The sequence below is a fragment of the Juglans regia genome, chromosome 2 (assembly GCF_001411555.2).
Source record: "Juglans regia cultivar Chandler chromosome 2, Walnut 2.0, whole genome shotgun sequence".
NCBI lineage: Eukaryota > Viridiplantae > Streptophyta > Magnoliopsida > Fagales > Juglandaceae > Juglans > Juglans regia.
The window spans coordinates 1,266,736-1,288,896 of record NC_049902.1 but is presented as its reverse complement, the minus strand read 5'-3'; the positions used below and the strand labels follow the sequence as shown (position 1 = coordinate 1,288,896).

Sequence of the window (22,161 nt, the reverse complement as noted above, 5' to 3'; positions counted from 1 at the left end):
TGGAAGCTCCAAAAAACACCAGAGTAAGTACGTATGCACGCCTGCTCATCATCATATATATTTCCATCGATCGATCACACTAACTAGGTAACCAGGCCATCTAGCGCGCTTGATCATCAAACGATCATGGGACAGGTCCTCAAAGGCATAGCTGTGGCAATAGGACAAAGCCTAGCACACGGCGTAGTCGTCCCTGGTCTCATCGAATTCTTGAATGCTTCGCCAACTGCTTTCCATGCCGTTGGTAATGAAGAACATCCTCCCTTTCTTGCTATTTCGCATGCACATTTCAATGGCGTTCCTTTTTTCTTTTTTTTTTCCCAAGTGATAAACAAATTAAACTATGTTTGGGGGTAAAAATATTGACTTCTCTATGGTACGATCGAGAGAGAACACAAGTTCAATATTGATTGGTGGGTTATATATAGTTTATTTATTAATTTTCATCGATTATATATTTACTTTTTCCAAGAAAAATAGTAAGTTAATAAATCTCTCTTAACAAGCTCGGATTTTTTTAATTTTCTATAGAGAGAAACTCCTCAGAGATCTAACTTGAAACCCACCAAGACCCATCTCTTTTTCATTTTTCCTTGGGGGAGGAGGGAGGAGCCCATCTAGCTCACTAATGGATTAAGAAAAATTCTATTCCTAAGCCTCATACACCACACACCATCATTTTTATAATTTATTTAATTTTATTCTCTTATCAAATGTGTGGTATATGGATTATGAGTAGAATAATTCAATTATTTTAAGAATAATAAAACCAAAAAAAACTTTAAAAAAATTTTAAAAAAATAAAAAATTTTTGATGTATGGTGTATGGGCTTATGAATAGCAATGCTCATGGATTAATGCATGCTTTTATGTGACCCCTACATCTGTGTGCGCCACACCATTCTCTAGTTGTCAATCTACCAATACAACTACAAGGCGAAACTGTCACAAAATGATCAACACCTGAGGCTCACATGCAGCTTAGCCCACGTGTAGATTTCATGGACTTCGGAGTCTTCGGTGACTACACGCACCTCACCACTAAAACCAGCATCCATCCCTGTCCAACTTCCCAGCACACGCCACCACAATCACATGTATAAATTTTTTAACACCAGTGACTAGGTCAGCCCATGCTTTCTATCCAACTATGTTATTGTTTTTCCTAACCAACCATCAACGGTAACTCAATCTGCTAAGACCCTCATTTAAAACAACTCTCACATCCCAATCTGCAAAGATCATCGTTTAAAACAACTCTCATATCCCAATATGTTACTGTCTTTTTAAAACAACTCTTCCTTAATCGAGTCTCTCATATTTGTCTTAACATTATTGTAGAATCAGAGTTCAAGATGTTTTCTCCGATACTGTATAAAACTATAACTTATCATAAAATTTTAATCAGAAAGAAATAGATAGATTTAATCTTTTATATTTGTCTGGATTCTAATTTTTTAGTCCTAAAGTCCTTTTATTTTTCTTTTTTTATGCTCTGCAATAATTATAATGAGGAATTTGTTGAAGAATTTTACCTTCTGCTCGTATCTTCTTCCTTTTATACTAATGAAATGCTTAAAAAAAGACTCAAAACTTTTTATTCGAAAGATAAATGAATCGATTTTACGTGACTTGAGCTCGAGAGAACCTTCCATGCCAAAACTTGACTCGAATAAGTTAAAACCCCCGAAGAGTAGTTAAGCTTGACTGTGAACGCGTTTTAATTCTAGATGAGGCAAAGAAACGGTTGGTAGCTGCGGGGTATGAGCAAGTCTTGGAAAGAGAGGATTGGATATTGGAAGTCGGGAAGAAATACTTCTTCACCTGGAATTACTCCTCGATCATCGCTTTCGCAATCGGTAAAAAGTACGAATTTTTCACTATCCTACGGCTTAGTTGTAGAATGAGCTATTATTTTAGGTGGATTTAGTTTCCTTACTGCTGATATTGTGGAGCCTATGCTTAGATATGTCGCTGGAAATGGATTTCATATCATTGGTGCTCATACCGACAGTCCTTGTCTGAAACTGAAGCCGGTTTCCAAGGTGACCTCTTGGTTTCGTTGCCATTCCCTTAGTGGAAATATTACTTGTAAGATTATGTAGAATTGGGTGATTTAAGGTAAAAAAAGTTTACTTTTTTTATTCTTGGAATGTGTGTATGGTTTGTGCAGGTAACCAAAGGTGGGTATTTGGAGGTTGGTGTCCAAACGCATGGGGGTGGTTTGTGGCGTACTTGGTTTGATCGTGACTTAACGGTTGCCGGAAGAGTGATAATCAGAGAAGCAAAAAATGGTTCTGGTTCTGTTTCGTACTCGCATCGTCTTGTTAGAATTAAGGAGCCCATCATGCGGATCCCGACCCTGGCGATTCACTTGGACAGGTTATCTCCCAGTGTGAATTGTTGTCTCACCTGTTTTGATATTATGTGTTGTTATTCTGAAGTTGCCTTTTTTTTTTTTTTTTAATAATATGTTTGTTCTTTCTTGCCTTCTGTTGTACTATTTGTTGTGTTTTGTGAACAGGGGCTATAATGATGAATTTATGTTCAACACAGAGAATCATCTTCTTCCTGTCTTGGCAACATCAATTAAGGTATTCTTGGCATTACACACATTTAATTATATGCTTCTGTCTACCTTTGTGTGTGTGTGTTTTAATTATTATAAATCCTAGAAAATGATTATGAGGAAGTGTATCCTTTTTTCCCTCCTCACATGAAGTGAGGGCCAGAAAATTATTTTAGTGTTTCTCAATGTGAGACCTTACTGAGACCTTACAGGAATTACAATTCGTATGTTGAGTCTGAGTCTGCAATCACATCAGGTTAACTTGGTAGATTGAGATGTGCATTTTTTTACGAATACAAGCATAGGTTGTCTGGAGGAGTAACTGAACCTCTGACGAATATGTCTTGTTTAAGGTTTGAGTACGTCTTCCTTCTGATCAAAATCTTGCTTTATCCTATGAACTATGTTTTGCAGGCAGAGATCAATAAAAATGGTGCTGCAGATGGTTCAGGCAATAGTAGTGGTCAGACTAATGGAAAAAATGGTAATGAAAGAACTACCACTAATAGCTCAAAGCATCACTCGCTCCTATTACAGGTTAATAAATTCTTTTTCTTTTTTCTCTTCTCTTTTATTCTGCGGGGGTGGCAGGATCAATCTTTTTATATGTAGATTTCAGACTAAATGAATGTGTTAGTGGCATGATCACAAGTAGCTGTAACACTTTCAGTTGGAGTGTAATTTTTCTTTCTCTCTGTTTTTTCTCCCTAGCTGCTTGCAAATCAGATTGGCTGTGAACCTGATGATATATGTGATTTTGAGTTGCAAGCATGTGACACCCAACCGAGTATTATAGCAGGTGCCAGAAAGGAATTCATCTTCTCAGGGCGGCTTGATAATCTCTGCATGTCATTTTGCTCCCTAATGGTATGGCTTTGTATATAGGTTGTCTACTCTTTTTGTTGAGAGGGAAATAAGTGCTTCCCATAGAAAGTAGTTATATTTTCTTTCATTTTTTTCTCCTAATTGTGTAGTGTGGCCTTTGTTCTTCTCAACTCGTGTCTTGTCTCATCTCATAGTGTACAAAGAATGAAGTAAATTATTGGAACAGTCTACTTATTTTTCTCTTGTGCACGTACCATTGGGTAAGTTCAAAATACTTGTTAGGCACCATGTGTAATCAGACTATCATTTGGAAATGGTGCTTGCCATTTTGTCAGAAACTTGTGCTTACCTTCCCTCTTTTGGGCAACATGCTGATTGATTCCTTGAACTGCTAAATCATAAATCTCCTTGAATTCCATTTGGAAATTTATCAAAATGAATTGACATGACGAGATTTTCTGGAATTGCCATGAACTACAGAAAGTGTAGTTGTGCAAAGTACTTGTCTGGACTCTGATCTCTGACTCGCCCTGACAGTCCACTGCATGTTTCAGAACTGAAACATAACACATGCAATATATTCCATCCACCTATGCTATATAATATCAACATTACTACCTTCCTTGTCGGTTTTCCTTCGATGTAGTAGAAAAATGTCCTATATGTTGTTTTTTTTTTAGTATAGATCAGCTAATTTGGATCTGCCGCTTAATGGTTTCAATTCCAGGCACTGATAGCTTCATCTTCTGAAAGTTCTCTTGAGGATGAGACTGGTGTTAGAATGGTGGCCTTGTTTGATCATGAGGAGGCTGGGTCTAACTCAGCCCAAGGAGCTGGGTCTCCTCTCCTGATAAATGACATGTCACGCATTACAAATTCCTTTGACCCGGCTTCTAAGGTGATCACTGCTCTGTGTCCTAGTGATCTAGGTTTTGATTGAAAAAAGGAAATGTTCACTTTGATCCTCCGACTGATTGCATGCCTTCAAAACCTAGATTCTGATTTATTCTTATTTTGTTATATAGATGATATAGTCTTGCTGATTTATGCTGCTAAACTAAAGCAGTCGGAAATCATTTCTTGCTGCAATGCAATCTTTCTTTTACAGCCAAAATATCTCATAGAAGGTCAACTTTTGTTAGCAGTTTCTGACCAAAAGAGGAAAGAAAATCCAATGCTTTTTCTCTGAATTAGTTTTTGAGATTTTTGTTTTGTTCACCAATCACATTTAGGGTGTGGAAGGCAACAAGATCACTGAAACAATTGTCAACTACCTAAAATGGTTTTAAATCCAAAGTTGGTGATTTTCAAGTAGATTTGCACTTCTTTCTTACATGAATTGTGAAGTCATGTTTCAAATTTTTTACCCAATTTTGAGCCACCATGGCTCGAACAGTCTACTTATTTTTCTCTTGTGCACGTACCATTGGGTAAGTCCAAAATACTTGTTAGGCACCATGTGTAATCAGACTATCATTTGGAAATGGTGCTTGCCATTTTGTCAGAAACCTGTGCTTACCTTCCCTCTTTTGGGCAACATGCTGATTGATTCCTTGAACTGCTAAATCATAAATCTCCTTGAATTCCATTTGGAAATTTATCAAAATGAATTGACATGACGAGATTTTCTAGAATTGCCATGAACTACAGAAAGTGTAGTTGTGCAAAGTACTTGTCTGGACTCTGATCTCTGACTCGCCCTGACAGTCCACTGCATGTTTCAGAACTGAAACATAACACATGCAATATATTCCATCCACCTATGCTATATAATATCAACATTACTACCTTCCTTGTCGGTTTTCCTTCGATGTAGTAGAAAAATGTCCTATATGTTGTTTTTTTTTAGTATAGATCAGCTAATTTGGATCTGCCGCTTAATGGTTTCAATTCCAGGCACTGATAGCTTCATCTTCTGAAAGTTCTCTTGAGGATGAGACTGGTGTTAGAGTGGTGGCCTTGTTTGATCATGAGGAGGCTGGGTCTAACTCAGCCCAAGGAGCTGGGTCTCCTCTCCTGATAAATGACATGTCACGCATTACAAATTCCTTTGACCCGGCTTCTAAGGTGATCACTGCTCTGTGTCCTGGTGATCTAGGTTTTGATTGAAAAAAGGAAATGTTCACTTTGATCCTCCGACTAATTGCATGCCTTCAAAACCTAGATTCTGATTTATTCTTATTTTGTTATATAGATGATATAGTCTTGCTGATTTATGCTGCTAAACTAAAGCAGTCGGAAATCATTTCTTGCTGCAATGCAATCTTTCTTTTACAGCCAAAATATCTCATAGAAGGTCAACTTTTGTTAGCAGTTTCTGACCAAAAGAGGAAAGAAAATCCAATGCTTTTTCTCTGAATTAGTTTTTGAGATTTTTGTTTTGTTCACCAATCACATTTAGGGTGTGGAAGGCAACAAGATCACTGAAACAATTGTCAACTACCTAAAATGGTTTTAAATCCAAAGTTGGTGATTTTCAAGTAGATTTGCACTTCTTTCTTACATGAATTGTGAAGTCATGTTTCAAATTTTTTACCCAATTTTGAGCCACCATGGCTCGAACAGTCTACTTATTTTTCTCTTGTGCACGTACCATTGGGTAAGTCCAAAATACTTGTTAGGCACCATGTGTAATCAGACTATCATTTGGAAATAGTGCTTGCCATTTTGTCAGAAACCTGTGCTTACCTTCCCTCTTTTGGGCAACATGCTGATTGATTCCTTGAACTGCTAAATCATAAATCTCCTTGAATTCCATTTGGAAATTTATCAAAATGAATTGACATGACGAGATTTTCTGGAATTGCCATGAACTACAGAAAGTGTAGTTGTGCAAAGTACTTGTCTGGACTCTGATCTCTGACTCGCCCTGACAGTCCACTGCATGTTTCAGAACTGAAACATAACACATGCAATATATTCCATCCACCTATGCTATATAATATCAACATTACTACCTTCCTTGTCGGTTTTCTTTCTATGTAGTAGAAAAATGTCCTATATGTTGTTTTTTTTTTAGTATAGATCAGCTAATTTGGATCTGCCGCTTAATGGTTTCAATTCCAGGCACTGATAGCTTCATCTTCTGAAAGTTCTCTTGAGGATGAGACTGGTGTTAGAATGGTGGCCTTGTTTGATCATGAGGAGGCTGGGTCTAACTCAGCCCAAGGAGCTGGGTCTCCTCTCCTGATAAATGACATGTCACGCATTACAAATTCCTTTGACCCGGCTTCTAAGGTGATCACTGCTCTGTGTCCTGGTGATCTAGGTTTTGATTGAAAAAAGGAAATGTTCACTTTGATCCTCCGACTAATTGCATGCCTTCAAAACCTAGATTCTGATTTATTCTTATTTTGTTATATAGATGATATAGTCTTGCTGATTTATGCTGCTAAACTAAAGCAGTCGGAAATCATTTCTTGCTGCAATGCAATCTTTCTTTTACAGCCAAAATATCTCATAGAAGGTCAACTTTTGTTAGCAGTTTCTGACCAAAAGAGGAAAGAAAATCCAATGCTTTTTCTCTGAATTAGTTTTTGAGATTTTTGTTTTGTTCACCAATCACATTTAGGGTGTGGAAGGCAGCAAGATCACTGAAACAATTGTCAATTACCTAAAATGGTTTTAAATCCAAAGTTGGTGATTTTCAAGTAGATTTGCACTTCTTTCTTACATGAATTGTGAAGTCATGTTTCAAATTTTTTACCCAATTTTGAGCCACCATGGCTCGAACAGTCTACTTATTTTTCTCTTGTGCACGTACCATTGGGTAAGTCCAAAATACTTGTTAGGCACCATGTGTAATCAGACTATCATTTGGAAATGGTGCTTGCCATTTTGTCAGAAACCTGTGCTTACCTTCCCTCTTTTGGGCAACATGCTGATTGATTCCTTGAACTGCTAAATCATAAATCTCCTTGAATTCCATTTGGAAATTTATCAAAATGAATTGACATGACGAGATTTTCTAGAATTGCCATGAACTACAGAAAGTGTAGTTGTGCAAAGTACTTGTCTGGACTCTGATCTCTGACTCGCCCTGACAGTCCACTGCATGTTTCAGAACTGAAACATAACACATGCAATATATTCCATCCACCTATGCTATATAATATCAACATTACTACCTTCCTTGTCGGTTTTCCTTCGATGTAGTAGAAAAATGTCCTATATGTTGTTTTTTTTTAGTATAGATCAGCTAATTTGGATCTGCCGCTTAATGGTTTCAATTCCAGGCACTGATAGCTTCATCTTCTGAAAGTTCTCTTGAGGATGAGGATGAGGATGAGACTGGTGTTGGAATGGTGGCCTTGTTTGATCATGAGGAGGCTGGGTCTAACTCAGCCCAAGGAGCTGGGTCTCCTCTCCTGATAAATGCCATGTCACGCATTACAAATTCCTTTGACCCGGCTTCTAAGGTGATCACTGCTCTGTGTCCTGGTGATCTAGGTTTTGATTGAAAAAAGGAAATGTTCACTTTGATCCTCCGACTAATTGCATGCCTTCAAAATCTAGATTCTGATTTATTCTTATTTTGTTATATAGATGATATAGTCTTGCTGATTTATGCTGCTAAACTAAAGCAGTCGGAAATCATTTCTTGCTGCAATGCAATCTTTCTTTTACAACCAAAATATCTCATAGAAGGTCAACTTTTGTTAGCAGTTTCTGACCAAAAGAGGAAAGAAAATCCAATGCTTTTTCTCTGAATTAGTTTTTGAGATTTTTGTTTTGTTCACCAATCACATTTAGGGTGTGGAAGGCAACAAGATCACTGAAACAATTGTCAACTACCTAAAATGGTTTTAAATCCAAAGTTGGTGATTTTCAAGTAGATTTGCACTTCTTTCTTACATGAATTGTGAAGTCATGTTTCAAATTTTTTATCCAATTTTGAGCCACCATGGCTCGAACAGTCTACTTATTTTTCTCTTGTGCACGTACCATTGGGCAAGTCCAAAATACTTGTTAGGCACCATGTGTAATCAGACTATCATTTGGAAATGGTGCTTGCCATTTTGTCAGAAACCTGTGCTTACCTTCCCTCTTTTGGGCAACATGCTGATTGATTCCTTGAACTGCTAAATCATAAATCTCCTTGAATTCCATTTGGAAATTTATCAAAATGAATTGACATGACGAGATTTTCTAGAATTGCCATGAACTACAGAAAGTGTAGTTGTGCAAAGTACTTGTCTGGACTCTGATCTCTGACTCGCCCTGACAGTCCACTGCATGTTTCAGAACTGAAACATAACACATGCAATATATTCCATCCACCTATGCTATATAATATCAACATTACTACCTTCCTTGTCGGTTTTCCTTCGATGTAGTAGAAAAATGTCCTATATGTTGTTTTTTTTTTAGTACAGATCAGCTAAGAATGCTTCTTATGAATGTAGCGATTTATGCAATGATTTTCCTCTCATTTATGAGATTCCCTTGATCTTCTTATTTTGCAATGTCAATTGGTTGGTCCTGTTATCTATATTTTATGGTCCTAGATACACATTGAATCTGATATCTTAGTCCCACGGCCAAGTATTTTATAATGTGTCGCAATTTTTTCTCCGTGACCTTTGTTCTTATAAACTCCTAGTATCTTGATCTCTTCTTGTCTAATATACTACAATGCATGAAGTCAGTTATTGAAACTATCTGCTTCTTTTCTCTTGTGGTATGTACCACTGGGCGAGTCTAAACGACTTGCTTGATATTTTCTCTAATCAATATGTCATTTGGGCTTGAGGCTTGGCCATTTTTTCAGAAACTTGTGCTTAGCTTCCCTTACTTGGGAAACATGCTGATTGATTACTTGAGGATAAACTCCTTAATCATAAATTTCATTAAATTGCATTTGGGAAGTTATCAATATGAATTGACATGAAAAATCTTTCACCAAAGACTCAAGAAATTTATTTATGCAAATTTCTTGCCGGTGCTCTGGTCCAAAGACATACTTTTCTGAACTCTAATTCACCTAGACAGCCCACTGCATGTTTTTGGAATTGAAACATAACACCTACAATGCATCACCATTGTAACTTTCTGATATCCTCATCTATTGGAGGAAACATATGTACTTAGTTATTTGGGTTCAAAGCAGCTGATCTGCATATGCTACTTACTTTATGGTTTCAATTTCAGGCATTGATAGATTCTACTTCTTCTGAAAGCAGTCTTGAGGATGAGACTGGTGTTAGACTCGTAGCCTTGTTCGATCATGAGGAGGTTGGGTCTAACTCCGCTCAAGGAGCTGGGTCTCCTGTCATGCTAGACTCTTTATCACGAATTACAGACTCCTTTGGCCCAGATTCTAAGGTTATAACTGCTCCATGTTCTTCTGATGAGATTCTGAGTCTTGATTAAAAACGCATGTTCACTTTTATTCTCTGAATGATGATCCATGCCTTCAAAATCTAGATCCTGCTGAGCTAAAGCAATTTGAAAGCCACGGAATGCGATATTTCATTTACTTCACAATCTGGAAATTTATTTACTTTTATTGTATTTGTTTCTTTCCAGCTGCTTGAGAAAGCTATCCAGAGGAGTTTCCTTGTATCTGCTGACATGGCACATGCATTGCACCCTAACTATATGGTTCGTTGCCTACTGTAATCTTAGTTTACCAGCATTGATAGTATATGGTTTACTGCAGAATGTTGATATAGAGTTGCCTCCGTAGGACAAACATGAAGATAATCATCAGCCAAAGATGCATGGAGGGCTTGTCATTAAACACAATGCAAATCAACGCTATGCAACCAATGCGGTCACTTCCTTCATATTCAAAGAAATAGCAGCAAAGCATAACCTTCCTGTTCAGGTCGGTTTCTCACTACATTGGCTATTATATTTGTGAAAAATTCTAGGGTGCTAGATCATCTGTATAAAATGGAATTGCCTAAATTGAAAACAGAGAAACAAATAAGATCTCTCTCTCTCCCTCCCGGGCCATTTTAGACCCCGTTTGAATAATGAGATGAGATGAAATGATTTTATATGAAAGTAGAAAATTGAATAAAATATTATTAGAATATTATTATTTTTAATATTGTTATTGTTTTAGGATTTAAAAAAGTTGAATTGTTTATTATATTTTGTGTAAAAATTTAAGAAAATTATAACGATGAGATGAAACCATTTTTGGTATACAAACGGAAAATGTTATGATAATATAAATTTGTGTAGCCTAAAAAGTGATTAAACCATAGGAACCACATGTAATGCAGGAATTTGTGGTCCGCAATTACATGCCATGTGGTCCAACCATTGGTCCTATCCTTGCAAGCGGTGTGGGGATTCGTACGGTTGATGTAGGCGCACCCCAGCTATCAATGCACAGTATTCGAGAAATGTGTGCCATAGATGATGTGATGCATTCATATGAGCATTTCAAGGCTTATTTTCAAGAATTCTCACATCTAGACGCAAAGATGACAGTTGACGTATAGGCTTGTGCTGTGTCTGTCTTTGGAAATTCAGCATGGTTATAATGTAATAATGCTTGAAACAATATTAAATGAACTGCTGGAATGTTGTGCTGGATCTGCAAAGTACTTGGCTGTTTTCAAACGAAGTTGAATTAAAATCAATGCGAGCAGCTTGAAATCTTTATAAGTTTCAAAATTCTACTTGTTTGCAGATCACTTTCTGTAATTATGTTAATGTTTTGCTACGTTTTCTTGTCCAGGTTCAATCAAAGCAGCATCAGGTATCTGTAGCACTTTATAAAGCGCCACAGAAAATCCTGGAACTTTTTTTTTAATCGTTTATATTCCCTGCAATGTGATTCTTGCCAGCCCTCAAGTTTTAACTTTCCCATATTTAGCGATTTCTAAGAACAATTAAGAACTAATGCTCCAATGGTCGCCCGTTTTGTTTGTGCAATGAAAAGGAAGATCACTAGTCCTTTCATCGAAGAAGGTCGAGCATGGCACATGGAGTTTGGTATTCAAAGATGCTCCTTCCTCTAACTGGCCGCTTGATAAATTGGCTTGGCATTAGAATATTATTTTTTAAAAATTAAATTATTTATTATATTTTATATAAAAATTTAAAAAAATTATAATAATTAAATGAGATGAGTTGACAGGTATGATAAATGGAAGTTGTTTATATTAAAGAGAGAATATAGTGCAACAGGTCAACAGAAATCCCTCATTAAGAGCATTAGCATTGGTCTATGCATATGCATATACAAAGTTATATTTGCATAATATGATCCTAAAATTCTTCACATTGGCTTATGCATATCCAAATATTTAGCTACTTATGAATAGTGCTTATCCGAATTTGGATAACCACTATTCACCCTACAAATCATATTTTAATAATTATTTATCTCTCCTCCCACTCTCTCTCACACAATCCTTTCATTTTCTCCCTCATTCAACAACAAAACAAACATTCACTTGCACATTCATTTTATTATTATAATATATTATATATTTTTTTCATTTTATTATATTTTTAATATATTATTATTAAAAAATTATATTTTTTATTATTACATTTGTATCATTAATGTCAAATGTATGTAGTGGATATTAATTGTAAAATATATAAAAAAAATTGATTTTAGCAAAAAAGTAATAATAATAAAATAATAATATTTTATTATTATTTTGTTTCAAATATACATAAGTAAATGTGAAAATTTTACTTAAATGATAAAATGGATATGTAAAAGAGGTAATTTTACATATGCATAAACCAATACCAATGTTCTAACAACAAGCAGGATATCCATTATTCGCAGACATAATAAGCCCAAAAGAAAGGCCTGAATTAGGCGTATTTTTTTATTTCCATCAGCTGTTGTCCCACATCGCAGAGATGAGAAAGGTTGTGTTAAGTGGGAGCCATTAAAGAGGCAGCTCGTTGCAAGTAGTCAATCACGCACCCACGCGGTGTGCACAAAGCGAACTATTCTTTCGCCTTTTACTAAATAATGCTGTGTGCTCGCCGTAAATAGTGGCATACGCCTATTTTTGGAGGGATTTCTTCTTTTGAGGAAGCCCCTTACAATCCTAGTTCTGAAGCTTTTCAGCTGTGCATGTAATTACAGTTCTGCTGTTTATAAACATGACTCGAACATCTTATCAGTTATATGTTCCAAATACTATCGCTAGAAGTTCTATTTTTATTTTGTTGCTGTAACAAGTAGATATTGCTTAAAATTATGTTGTTGGAGAGATCATGAATGAAGGGGGAGGAGAATCAGTCATATTTGTGTATGGAACCGCCTGCAATGGCCGGTGAAGGTTTGATTCAGCCCAAGACAGCAATTCAGCCATTGCTTCGGCAGTAGAAAGGGTCGATGGAGTGGAGTCTTTTGGTTCATGCATATGAGTGATTGCCCCTTGCTTCTGTGTTTTTCTGCAGTTAACACGGAGAAAAGCTTTCCCGTAGGTGGGTGTTTCCCTGTTTTGGGATCCCTGGGGAAGGTTTTCCATGGCCTAAGGTGACCCCCAAGACTTGTTTGTTGGATTTTCTTGTATAGGAGCATTCCATCTGGCCTGGAATTCTAGAGAACTCTGTTCTTGGTGAGCAGCCAATAAGAGATTCATTGCAAACCCTACAAGAACAAGTTGATTTTACATGACAAAGAAGTCTGGTTTGGATCATAAAATGCCAGCAGTTTCAAATATCATTGTCTGCTTGTATTGTACTTATCAATCTCACTCACACAGAATAAGTTATATGCCTTTGAATTTACACAATACCATATGCATATCAACCCGCTAATTCAAATGAGCATGAAGGGTCGACACGTTTTCAATTTCAAACCTAAAGATACATTAAAATCAAATACAGTTGGAATAACTAATTCCACTTGGTACCTCAAAGGATTCAACTACACTTAAAACCTTGTCATTTAATGGGCTGCACTTTCATTTACTAGATGAAGGTTAAGGAACTAGCACCATAATCGATTGTTTTTTCTTCCTCTCAGGCAAGCACTGGGCCCAGTGGAAAACTAAGTAAATAAACAGACATCAAGATGACAAAGATTGTCAACAACGCAAAAAATGTATATCACCAGCGTGCAGTTCCACGCATTTATATTATGTATGGGTTACTTGATTAAACCTCAAAAAGTTGACAGCAGCCATCGTGTGCAATTTGGAAAATCAAGTCAAGTGAATCAGATCAGTTGAAAAATTCAACCTTGTATCAGAAAAATGGGGAAAAAAATACAATGCTTTCTAAGAAAGCAATCCATTTATAAGTAAAAGGGAGGCTGCTTTCACGAAGTGAGCACCTTCTGAACCTCAGTTGTGACCTCTTTGGGAGCTTTTTCTGCATGAAGATTGGCAACAATGCCCTTCTTGGAATAATAATCAATAACCTGCATTCCAAACCACACAATTAGGATGAGGGAAATTAGTCAAGCGTTGCCCGAAAATCCCAATTTAACCTTCCAACTCTCCATAAACCTCCTCCCAAACCGTAATGGAATATCATGGGTACCAGCCCTCCAAACTATCTCTGTAAAATAATGATGACAACTTCTTGACTCGGTTCACAGGGTAATCAAAGACAGCTTATTATAGTTAACAACAACAAAAATGATTGTAAAAGGGAACCAAAAAAAAAAACCCTCATAATTATATAACTTCATCAAAACCCACCCACTCCCTCCTTCCCTCCCTCCAGGACAATATACTATTCAAAAGAATTAATGTTGAAATTCAATTGTGGTTATTGTCAACTGATTGATTCTAAAAGGCTGCAGATCACTGATAATTATCACAAAGAACGATAGTTTAATATTTTCCATTCATCTGGACTTAACCAATCAAATTAAAATCTGTAGGAAGGGCTGATAGAAGGAATACTGGTTCAGTTTGCTTGTGAAATGCCTCCAGCCTTGATTTGAGAACTGCTGCAGTATCATCCTTGCGCTGAATCAAAGGTTCTCCAGTAACCTTAGACATACCAGAACGAGAAGAAGTTCTTTAAGAATGACAAATCAAGTAACATATTAATATATGGGAAGCATACTCACATTGACATTGCCCTCCAGACCAGATTAACATGCTGATGGTTAATAAATAGAGCTTTTGCTGCCTTTGTATTTTTAGCACTAATAATTATGTGCACACATCTTATTAAAGCTCTTGGATGTTGTCAAGATTCCTAGAGGCATCAATTACATTTTTTAACCAAAAGAATAAAAAAGGAAATAGCCTTACATCATCAGATCCTGGAACTTTGGGAGGTGCAAATTTGGTGTGGTAGGTTCTACCACTGGATGGGTGTATCCAGCGACCAGTAATTCTCTCCTCTAAGATTGCATCATCAATTGCAAAGTTGAGCACCTTATCAACTTTGACTCCCTTCTTTTCCAGCATTTCATCAAGCTACATAAGGAAGGAAGAAAAAAAAAAAAGCAAGGTTAGAAATGCAAGAATACAAACACATTTGAACAGAACAAATCAAGGAGGCAGAACTGAGAAATATTCAGATAACAGTGTGACACCTTTTGTGCTTGGACCACAGTCCTTGGAAATCCATCAAGAATGTACTTGCTAGATAAAATGCTTATTGCTTAACCGTGTGATAGATCGCACAAGTACTTTTGGATCATAACTGTGCTTTCGATCATAGAACCTACAACTATTCTCTTTGAGAAATGGAATACAATGCTTTATTTACCAGAATAAGATGATTCAGCATCACCAATTATGTATTTGGTGCTCAAACTTTTAAGTTAAGCATCAGTTTCCACATCTGATTATGAAAACATCAGAGTACAAATAAAGATAATATGCAAAAGATTCACTTAATAGTGATCTGCTCAATTATGCTTTACACTGTCAGAAAGATCAAATGCAAATTGCTTCAAATGAGAAACCGCAAACCACAAGCAAGAGAACAGGTATGAAAAACATGGTGGCAGCCAGTTACTGAGATGCAGCTTTCTCTTTCTTGTCTGACAAGAGCCTATAAAAAAGAAACCACACAAAACAAACTTCATTATTGAACTTATTGAACTGCAAATGTTTGGTTAAAAAACAATGTTTACTATCAAATTGACTTTCTGGTACAAGAAAGTAAAACTAACGAAAGGAACTCTGAAGTTGCATATGCATACAAGCATACCATTCGAGCTGTCCCCGGGCCTTGGAACAGTTTATTAAGAATTTGGATAGGGCAGAGATGTCTCAGATTCAAAGAAGACTATTTGAACAAATGAAAATATGCTTTGATGTAATGGTACTTGAATAAAATGATATCAGAAGCTTAAATAAAGAACAGAATAAAGGTGCCACCGAGATTTCTAATCATTTTTCTTTCTCCACCCCCGCCAAACCCTCCCACCCTTTTCTGGGGCTACATAATGAACTGAAATAGACTTTCTTGAGTTCGGAAATGAATGGTGACTTCAATGGAAGCAGGTCAAGCAGACCCCTTATCTGTTTGAAATTACGCTAATAATTTGATTCGATTCACATTTCAGTGCTTTTCATTTACACCGAAAACTTACGTAACAAGGGGACAGCATCTTTCTTGAACATCTTTAATCACAAGCTAGTTGTTACTTACCCCTGACCCTTTGCCCATCGAGAGAGTTGATAAAGTTGGACGGTCTCATTCGAGACATGGCATACCAGAAGTAGATAATTGCGGGGCTGTACCATCCACGCAAATCTCATGAACAATGCCGAGTAGACACACATTGCTACAAGCACCCAATTAACAGCGAGATTAGAATCTTGACAAGATAATATACATGCCAAGAAAATCCCTAAACTAACTTTTAAACCAGACACGTTCAACCTGCTGTCATGTTGCCCGAAATCATCTCCGGGGGTTTCTTCATGTCTGCCAACCCCAGTTAAATTTGTTTTGATAAGTTAAACACGGATAAAATCCGCAGGACTGAAATTTAAATGACTCACAAAAGCGTGAAAACTAGACCTCCACTTCATTTTTTTTTTATAAGTAAATAGACCTCCACTCCATGAGAGCTAGATTAATTTATTAACTAGGATATGTCGAACACGAAAACAAAACTCCACATATAAACTTAAAATAACATTACAGAATCGTGAAAGCAGAACATACAGCAGCTACGAATCCCCAATTGGCAACAGGTCCCCAAAAGTGAGTTGTTTTCGGACCAACCGGACTGTTCAAGAATGCCCTGAAAGCAGCCATGTATCACCAATCCTTGCCTGAATAGCCCTGTAACAGTCGACAGTAAAAAAAAAAATCAATAATTCAAAGTTGTTCGAGTACGAGAAAATTTCAAGATTCAGTTGACAACCGTGACAATTAAAGAAATTTCGGGGGACTAATAGCTGAAATTTGATGAAACATAAACAGCGAGTAGATAAAATTTGATCAACAAGTGCTGGGACATAGTTATATCAAAGCCCAAATCAGCATGTATGACTTTCGCAAGATAGAAACAAAAATACAATGAAGTTGCTGAGATTCATCAGCTAAGAACGAAAAACCCTAGCCCTAATACCTTAAGAAGATGGAGACGATGAACGATTAGGCAACAGAGAGGCTACGGGAAGTGGGAGTTGGATGATTTTGTAACAAACCCTTAAAATGATTTTATTATTATTTTTTTTCAAAGCAGGTAAAAGGATAGCTCAATTTGAGTGAGAACCTCCCAAAAATTTATATTTTTGATATATAAAAATATTGGGAGCAGCTAGTGTTGGCAGCAACTACTTTTACACACTTTATTTTATATCATCCAAATTACATATCTCTCAAATTCAAAATTACTACCGTTATGAGAGAGAGAGCGGAGATGAGAGAGATAGACCGAGATGAGAGAGAGACGATGAGAAAGAGAGAATGGAGATGAGAGAGAGACAATGAGAGAGATAGCAGGCGAGAGAGAGAAAGACCGAGATGAGAGAAAGAGTGGAGATGAGAGAAAGAGCATGAGGGATGAGAAAGAGTCGAGGAGAGAGAGAGAGACAATGAGGGATGAGAGAGAGAGAGTCGAGGAGAGAGAGAGTCGGCGAGAGAGATCTGACGAGAGAGAGAGAGAGCCGATGAGAGAGAGAGTCGTTGATGAGAGAGAGATGATGAGAGAGAGAGAGGGGTACAAGCCGTCTGTGCATTTTGCACCAAAAATAAACAAAACAAAACAAATGGACCAGAAGCAGCCACGTAGTATGTGCAATGTGTGCACAACTACAATGGCTGCTCTGTAACAATACTCGATAAAATACAGACCGAATACGAGAAAGAGTAATGCTAGAGAAAGAGAAACAAGAGATTCTTTTACCTTCTGAGCTTCACCAAGCCAATGTAATTGTCAAATCCTTGAAAATAATTCCTTACTTGAGGCTAAAATAAAACAAAGAGTATAAAAGCAATCAAATTCTATTCATCACCTAATTAGCCTAAACCGACTGCGGTTAATAATCTAAGGTCCAAATGAAAGTAACAAATTGTAACCCCCAATAGAAGACCCAAACCACAAGGGCTATACTCCAAAATGACTAGTCAATGATATAATTGGAGCTCCATTAGAATCTTATAAAGAGTAAGAACTTCTCATTCCCAAGTAATGTGGGATCTCATACACCACCTACCCTTATTCATAATATATGGGGTATCACAATCTACTCCCCTTAAATTTCCGACGTCCTCATCGGGCCTGTCTATTGTAGGTGGCACGGCTCAAGTCCCACATTTTTAGTTGGGATATGCTCTGATACCATTTATAACGCCCCAATGGAAGGCCCAAACCACATTGCCTATACTTCAAAAGGACTTGTCAATGATACAATTGGAGCTCCATTGGAACCTTATAAAGAGCAAGAACTTCTCCTTCCCAAGCAATGTGAGATCTCATACACCACCTACCCTTATACATATCATATTGAGTATCACAATAAAAAATTTATCTGTAATTTATCCCTAAAAATATAGGATCGGGTCGTTACAATCTCCCCTCCTTATTGCTAGACCTCAACAACCAACGTACTTATTCTTTACATTCTTTTGTCGTCTTTATTCTAAATCCTTGATCAATTAGTCGAACCTATTATTCCCCGACTTTTAATCCTTCGATATTTATTCTTAAACAACACTAATTCTCCAAAATTGTAGGTCTCGATAATGAATTTGATTATAAGCCTAAAATAATAAGTTCATTAGATAATTATCTTAACTCCATATGAAGTAATTAAATTCTCCACATACAAAAATAAAACTCTCTACATGTAAAAATAATCTCAAATAAATCGTAACCTAAGACTCTCCAAATTCATATCCTAACTACTATAATTTATTCTGAGATAGAATTGTGCTACCTATAGCACATGAAATATTTTCAATAGTTATCATGAATATCACATCCTACTTACCTAATATCCCAATAATAATCAATATTTCTGGTTGAGGAAATTAGTTACTTGTATTCTCATTGATGGGTGCATCGGTGTCACGAAACTGTGCCAGGGAGAAAACTCGAGCTGGTGCCATATTCTTCTATCCTTCTTTTGTAGCTTGATTAGTAGCTATGTTCTTCCCAGGACAGTCTCGAAGATGATGTCCTTCCCTCCCACACTTGAACATGTTTCGGTCCCCATCAAACATTTCCCTGCATGCCTCTTACTACACTTTCCACACACGGGGAGCAATCCTAACCGACCCTGTTGTGGGCATTGTCCATTATCCTGAAAAGGCCTCTTATCCCTATGTGATGCTGGTTGGAGTTGTTACTGCTGCTGTCGCTTCCTTTGATTATTGTAGTCGATACTTTCTTGAATGTCTTCTTCAGCAATGGTAGCACGGGTGACCAGTTCCGTGAATCTCCGAATCCTGAGAGTACGTACACGCTCCCAAACTTTTCAGCTTTCTTTTCCTCATCTGGAATTAAGTAACTAGCGAAACAAGACAATTCCATGAATTTGGTAGCATATTGGTCTACTGTCATTGTTCCCTGGGTAAGATCTGCAAACTGACGGGCCCTAGACTCATGAAGAGTCTGAGGAAATAAACGCTCTAAAAATATCTTCCTAAAACACTACCATGTGATAGGGACGCCATCTCTTAGTTCCATCTGCAAGAGTGCTCATGTTGACTTCCACCACTTGTTTGCCGCATTTGTTAAGTTGAAAGCAGCATAAGTCACCTTTTGATCATCTGTGCAATAAAGTGCTTCGAAGATCTGCTCCAATCGTTCAATCCAGCTCTCTGCATCCATAGCATTTGATCTGTCGTCGAAAGTAGGTGGGTGCTGGCGGGAGAACTGTTCTAATGTACATCCTATCTGTGGGGTTCTACCTACCACCATATCACCATTGACTATCCTATGAAAGAAACGTGTCGCTGCAGTACCGAGTACTTTTGAATTATCATCTTGTACAGTATTGTTCTCAGAGTGGGATACGCGTGGTCTTCTTCCACGAGGTGCCATTCTAACATGCATGTTTTAACAATGTCAATCAAAATGCATTCAACTACTAAAAGAAAAATTTATAACATACTTACTGTAGAGCAGAACCAGCCTTGGGGAGACCTTGGCCTAGACATTTATTCCCTTCATTTTCTATTTTCCAAAACTTCTCTATTTTTTTAAGAATTTCTTTGCAAAAGTTTTCTTCTCTTTATTTTGAAAAGTCTACAGAATCTTTCAACTTGACTCTGATATCATTTGTAACGCCTCAATGGAAGGCCCAAACCACAAAGTCTATACTCCAAAATAACTAGTCAATGATATAATTAGAGCTCCATTGGAACCTTATAAAGAGCAAAAACTTTTTCTTCCCAAACAATATGAGATCTCATATACCACCTACTCTTATTCATAGTATATGGGGTATCACAAAAACAAAGATAAAAAATTTAAAATTGATTTAGGGTTTAGGAAAAAAACAAAGGGCCCAATACAAATGTTGGGTTCAATACACTGCAGCGGTGCAGCCCAGCCTACCCAAAAAGGCCAAAATAGAGTCAAAATGTTGTTTTGACTAAGTTTTTGTCACACAACGCCACACTCAATGTAAAACAGTGTCCTTTTTAAGGTTAAAACAACGTCGTTTTACGTGATTTTGACTTAAGACATCCCCTAACCTTCAGGCAGTTCATCACTTTAGTCTTCACTCCCTCTCTAACCCTAGCCGCACGAAGCCACAACCCAAGCTGCAAGAACCTCGGCCTCAGCCTCAGCTCATGGTCGTCGTTCACCCAAGTAAGCCCATCTCTCTTCTCTCAAGTCCCTGTAGTATCTTATCGTTACTTGCTGCACAATCTAGTTTGTTTGAGAATCTCAATTTAGGAATGAGGCCATAAAGGATTTGATGGCATTATGTATATATATATATATATATATATATATGTATGGAGGTTTTGATTTCTTGACCACCCAAAATGGTACTCATGTTTATGATTTTCCAGTACTGATATATCATGTAAGTCCAAAAATATTTTGCTTACTAATCTTGTCATATTTTTTTCAGACACAACTTGGAAGTTGGAATGGCACTTGGAACATTTAGTTTATTTTGGTTCATATGTTGGGAACATTTGTTGTTGTTGGGAACATTTAATTTGATTGGCACTTAGAAAATGTTTATTGTAGTAGTTAGAACGAAAGATTATTATGATGGATAATGTGCGTGGATGTTTATTGTAGTGATTTTTTATAGTCTTTGTTATGTTTTGTTCTGGGATAATGTTGGAGCAGATGCTTAATAAGACTTGTAGTGGAGCAGTCAACAGATCCTGTAACAACGAGACTTTCTTTTTAATTTTTTTCTAATTTTTCGAAGCATGTTAGCATATTAGTATGTTTAATTTAGTTTTTTTTTTTTATAGTAAAAGTGAATTATTTAGTTTAGATCGTAATTTTGAAAAAATTAAAATTTGAAAGCCCACACAAAAATTATTTTTAAAAAGTAGTTCAAATATGAAGTTAAAAAAAGTAAAAAAGTAAAAAAGTCCAAAATCCGACTCTGCTGCGACAAAGACTTGGATGCACATCTCGGAGTCGGAGTTGGTATGTGGTCGGTGCTCATTCCTAATATCAAGGTTGTCATGGACAATACTCAAGTTCACTAGTTCTCCTCTTCCCTCCTTCTCTGATGGTACCACCTATTGCTCAGTTTCAACCTCATCTTCTTCATGTAACACTTCCTCTAGTAAATAAAATTTATGATTTTGGCATTTATACTCAGGGTCTACTTAGCAATATTATAGTAGTAACAACCATTTCCCCCTCATATTCCTCATCTATTTTTGGTTAATCCTTTAGACAAGTAGTGTGGTTTTTGGTAGGCTAGGGCTCTTCAATACCCTCGGGTCAGGTGAGTACGTAGGGTGTGACAGGTTTATGGTACTTCTTGGATAGGTTCAAGTACATTTTCCTCTGGAATTTTAGGCACATTTTATAAGCTGCTGTCAAGGTTGAAAGGTTGAACATTATAACTGAAGGCCTTATTTCATTTCGTAACCCACTAAGAAAATAGATTCAAGAAGTTGTATGGTTGGAGGAAAATAGATGCAGGAGAGAGTGTCCAAATAAATAACTCTTCAATTATTTATTAGATTCAAGAAACAGTACTGTTCAAATCTCTTCAAAATGGAAATCAGCATAACTTCTTATATCTCCAAAAGAATCAACATGATGATCATTGTAGTACCAGGGAACCTGAATATTAAGACAGGGTGTTGCTGAAGAGAAGTAGAGAACCAATAAAGCATAACTTAATAGTTATAACCAAGAATCATGAGCACGTACAGATCTCACGAGGCATCCAGCTTGCATTGCAATA

At 36.8% G+C, this 22,161-nt stretch overlaps 2 protein-coding genes and 1 non-coding gene across 9 annotated transcripts; 2 read left to right on the top strand and 1 right to left on the bottom strand.

Annotated features, from left to right (window-relative positions):
- Positions 1-40: 40 nt before the first annotated feature.
- Positions 41-20,956, top strand: LOC109004214 (probable aspartyl aminopeptidase). Of its 3 annotated transcripts, none has more exons than XM_035687279.1 (15): positions 41-244; positions 1,731-1,866; positions 1,967-2,045; positions 2,174-2,382; positions 2,525-2,594; positions 2,984-3,106; positions 3,281-3,436; positions 4,122-4,292; positions 5,291-5,461; positions 6,461-6,631; positions 7,630-7,812; positions 9,545-9,718; positions 9,923-9,997; positions 10,083-10,223; positions 20,848-20,956. In XM_035687279.1, the coding sequence occupies exons 1-15, from the start codon at positions 127-129 to the stop codon at positions 20,884-20,886; spliced, it is 2,016 nt and encodes a 671-aa protein (XP_035543172.1). In that variant the 5' UTR covers positions 41-126; the 3' UTR covers positions 20,887-20,956. The 3 variants fall into 3 exon arrangements, with proteins under 3 accessions (XP_035543172.1, XP_035543171.1, XP_035543170.1); XM_035687278.1 differs by lacking the exon at positions 20,848-20,956 and adding an exon at positions 11,091-11,182; XM_035687277.1 differs by lacking the exon at positions 20,848-20,956 and adding an exon at positions 10,630-10,993.
- LOC118347788 lies at positions 12,301-12,418 on the top strand. Its single transcript, XR_004800935.1, has one exon. It is a non-coding gene; the product is annotated as a U5 spliceosomal RNA (small nuclear RNA).
- LOC108992695 (adenylate kinase 4-like) lies at positions 12,540-17,016 on the bottom strand. Of its 5 annotated transcripts, XM_035687282.1 has the most exons (7): positions 16,884-17,016; positions 16,475-16,594; positions 15,953-16,088; positions 14,599-14,766; positions 14,242-14,331; positions 13,665-13,751; positions 12,540-12,977 (listed from the first exon to the last, which is right to left on the bottom strand). In XM_035687282.1, exons 3-7 carry the CDS (start codon positions 15,968-15,970, stop codon positions 12,966-12,968), a joined length of 375 nt encoding a protein of 124 aa, XP_035543175.1. In that variant the 5' UTR covers positions 15,971-16,088; positions 16,475-16,594; positions 16,884-17,016; the 3' UTR covers positions 12,540-12,965. The 5 variants fall into 5 exon arrangements, with proteins under 5 accessions (XP_035543175.1, XP_035543176.1, XP_035543173.1 ...); XM_035687283.1 differs by lacking the exon at positions 12,540-12,977 and having other exon boundaries at positions 13,414-13,751; positions 14,599-15,349; XM_035687280.1 differs by lacking the exon at positions 12,540-12,977 and having other exon boundaries at positions 13,414-13,751.
- Positions 20,957-22,161: the final 1,205 nt, after the last annotated feature.